The 3,447-nt window shown below is 29.7% G+C and overlaps 1 protein-coding gene across 1 annotated transcript; it reads right to left on the bottom strand.

Annotated features, from left to right (window-relative positions):
- Positions 1-262: 262 nt before the first annotated feature.
- Positions 263-832, bottom strand: LOC108472669 (uncharacterized). The gene has a single exon (XM_017774226.2). It carries the CDS (start codon positions 830-832, stop codon positions 263-265), a length of 570 nt encoding a protein of 189 aa, XP_017629715.2.
- Positions 833-3,447: the final 2,615 nt, after the last annotated feature.

Here is a 3,447-nt window from a genome sequence, read left to right as displayed (position 1 = left end):
ATTTAGTCATTATATTATTAAAATAATCAAATTTATCTAAATTTCAACGGTTAACATTTACCGCTCAAAAATAGTCATTTACTGTTAACATAATTAATATTTGAATTTTTTTATGGTTTTACAAAAGAATTATTTGGAGTTAAACATTATTTTTATTTATTTATAGATAGAATTATAATATAAAGATTAAATTAATAAATTTAATGATAGAGGTACTAATTCCAATAAACACCAAACTACCATACAGTAAACCTCGATCTGTTTATTGCCGTAGATTCTTCATTATCAATTTATCATCCCATAACCTAACAACGTTGCCGTTAATCGCCGTTAAATCCTGATAACGGTACCAACCCCTTTCCCCTTTTCTCACTCTCAAGACTCTTTCCCAACTATCCCACCACTCCCCGCCGCAACTCCGTCCCGTCACCGTCATTTCGCTGTCGACGTCGTCGCTCTCTCCTCCACAGTAAACGCTCAACTTGAACTTCTCTCCTTTAGTTGTCGACACTCTAATATCATCGCAAACTGACGGCGAACCACTGATCGTTCCCGTAACGACGGCTGGAGCCGAAACCAGAGCTGATGGAAAAAGGGTCTGCTTTGGGTCATCTCCGGCACGATCGATTATGGACGTAGACCACGGTTTCAGGTTGGGTTTGGTAACGGAACGTGACGAGGAGGCGACGCCGGCGGCTCTGATCCTCCAAAAACTAATGGCAGCGGTGATAGCGGCGACCCACGTCCATACATTGTTAACAATGGTGAAAATCCCGAAACTTATACAGTTGAATGCTAAAGCTTCGAACCCAGAATCCAACAGCTGTTCCATCTTTCTTGGTTCGGTTCTGCTTTTGTTTGTGGATTGTAATGGAAAATTAATGTCGGATCTATACATATATAGTGTGTATATATGTGGTTAGAATATGCCGTTAGTACTTGTATAAAAATTGAGATTTTAAAATTTTCATATTAAATCCTTCTACTTTTTTAAAATTAAAAATTATACCTCCCTTTTGTAGTTTCTGATAAAAATTATCTACTTAACATATTTATTTTTCATCTCTCATATGCCACATCACATAAGAGTAATCTAATCAATATACTAAATTAATAAATTTTGACTGAAAATCCTTACAAATTTAATTATCGGATAGGGATTTTTAAATAAAAAGAGATAAACTACACTCAAGGTCACTAAATTATTCATAAGTTTACGTTTCGATTATTCAACTTCAAAACTTATAGAATAGTCATTGAACTATTTGAAAGTTTTTATTTAAGTCACTCAGCTATTGAGATTTTTTTAAAGTCCAGTTAGTAAACTTGAAGCGATGATTCTACTATTGATACGATGGTATAGGGATTAAATCTCATATTTTTTAAAAGTATATGGACTAAAAACAAATTTTAACTTATATATGTCATACGGTATGGCTGAGGGTGAGAGATAGGGGGGGAACGTGGCTGTGGGGTGACGATAAGACACGTGGCAATAGATAAATGGTCTGTCTGTTAAAGAATTCACTGCGTTACGTTTACCTTGCGTGCTTAATTGTGGGATTGGGAGATTAGCAGAATTTCGTGGGTAACTAACTATTTTGTTTAATAATTTATATTTATATTTTTGGGTTTCTAGAAGCATTTCATGTCTTTAAGTTTTCAAGTTATTATTGCTGAAAAAGAAATGAAGGATAGGTAAAAAAAAAAATTAAATTTAAATTTTATTATTTTAATTATATTTGAGTTACACTATCCTCAATTAAATTTAAAATTGACCTCGATCGAATTCTTAAATGAAGGATAAATTTCTCTCAAATATTTTTCTCTATCGACAAAGTTTGAACTTGAAACCTTGCTTAATAAGTGTCAAACGCTTCATTCATTGCTCGATTCAATAGGTGTATATAAGTTTAAGAAAGAAAACAAGCAAAATGAGTATCATATACATTCCAAGCATGGTTTTTAGAATTAAATCGGTGGTCGAACCGATTAGGTTATCGATTTTCAATTCGATTTTAATTAAATATATTATTCAAAAGTTTCTAAGAAATATAAATAAATCATAAATTTTGGTTCAACCACCGGCTCAACTAATTTTTAATCTAGATCCAACTGACTTATATCAATTCGTGGGTTAATACGTTCTCTCCCTTACTCGAGACTGGTATTCTGTACCAACTAGCCCATCCGGTTCAGTTCATTTGTTTTTTTGAAAATTATATATTCAATTAATTATATCAACAATTCTAGTCAGAATTAATTATTACAAGCACTTAATTGAATAATTCAACTCAACACGATTGGATCTCATTGACATAATGCTCGAAAGTTGAAAATACAAATATATAGAATACAATGATTTACATCCATTCCGTCAAATGAATTAGTATTTGTTACATGATATTTGAGTTTTTAAATTTCCCAAGAGAGTCTCATATTAACTTTTTTTTTATTTTTTATTTTGAATAAATTATCCAGTTGGTCACTCAATATTTATAGTGTTTTCATTTTGACCATAAAAAAATTATCATAATTATGCTGTTAGAGAAATTTATCATTTTAATGAAAGAAAAATCCTTACATTTTTCATCATTGCCGTTGGAGGAATTTATCATTTTAATCACCTAAAAATTAAATATATAACAATTGTTCATTGTGTATGCCACATCATCAATTTTCTTTTACTATCTTTTGATCTGCCACAATTTATCTTCTTCTTCCTTAAACCTTTGTTTTCCCCACCAAACATAAAGATCTACCATTGGATATATAACCAACTTAATTGACTAACTTATAATAACAACCAATCATTCGATTTTAATTTAATTGACATAACCAAATCAACTTAAATTTGACAAATTAAATCGGTTAACCGAATTTCCCCTTTTATTTGAAATAAATTAAAATAATATATATTATATTTAAAATATAATAGACTTGATAATCAACCGACTTAATCATTTAACCTTACTTTTATCTAGTTAAACTAGTATAATTGATCTAACCAATATCGAATAAACTAAAATTTTCAATAAAATCAAATTTAATCGACTTTTACTCACTTAATATATGCCACACTCTCAACTTTACTTATAAAATCTAAACACACCAATATTGTATCCCAAATGATATTTCTTTGTAAATTTTCGAGTTTTTAATTTAAATCAAATTTATTTCTGAATTTTGAAATTTGATTTTAGGCCTCAATTCTACTTTGGGATTTAAAAATTATTATTTATTTTCTCAAACTATCAAAATACATTTAGCAATACTAATTCTTAAAAAGTAAAAATTAAAATTTTGAAAACAATATTATTAAAAGGAATAATCACGAACCTTGAATACGAACTATAAAATAAATAAAAGATAAATCTCCAACATGGTGGGATTATTATCATGATCATCGTCAAAGTATGCTATTATTTTATCAGAAAACTGCAACGA

This window comes from Gossypium arboreum, chromosome 7 (assembly GCF_025698485.1).
Source record: "Gossypium arboreum isolate Shixiya-1 chromosome 7, ASM2569848v2, whole genome shotgun sequence".
Classification (NCBI taxonomy): Eukaryota; Viridiplantae; Streptophyta; class Magnoliopsida; order Malvales; family Malvaceae; genus Gossypium; species Gossypium arboreum.
Note: the sequence above shows the minus strand (reverse complement) of the source record. Positions and strands in the feature narration are given on the sequence as shown.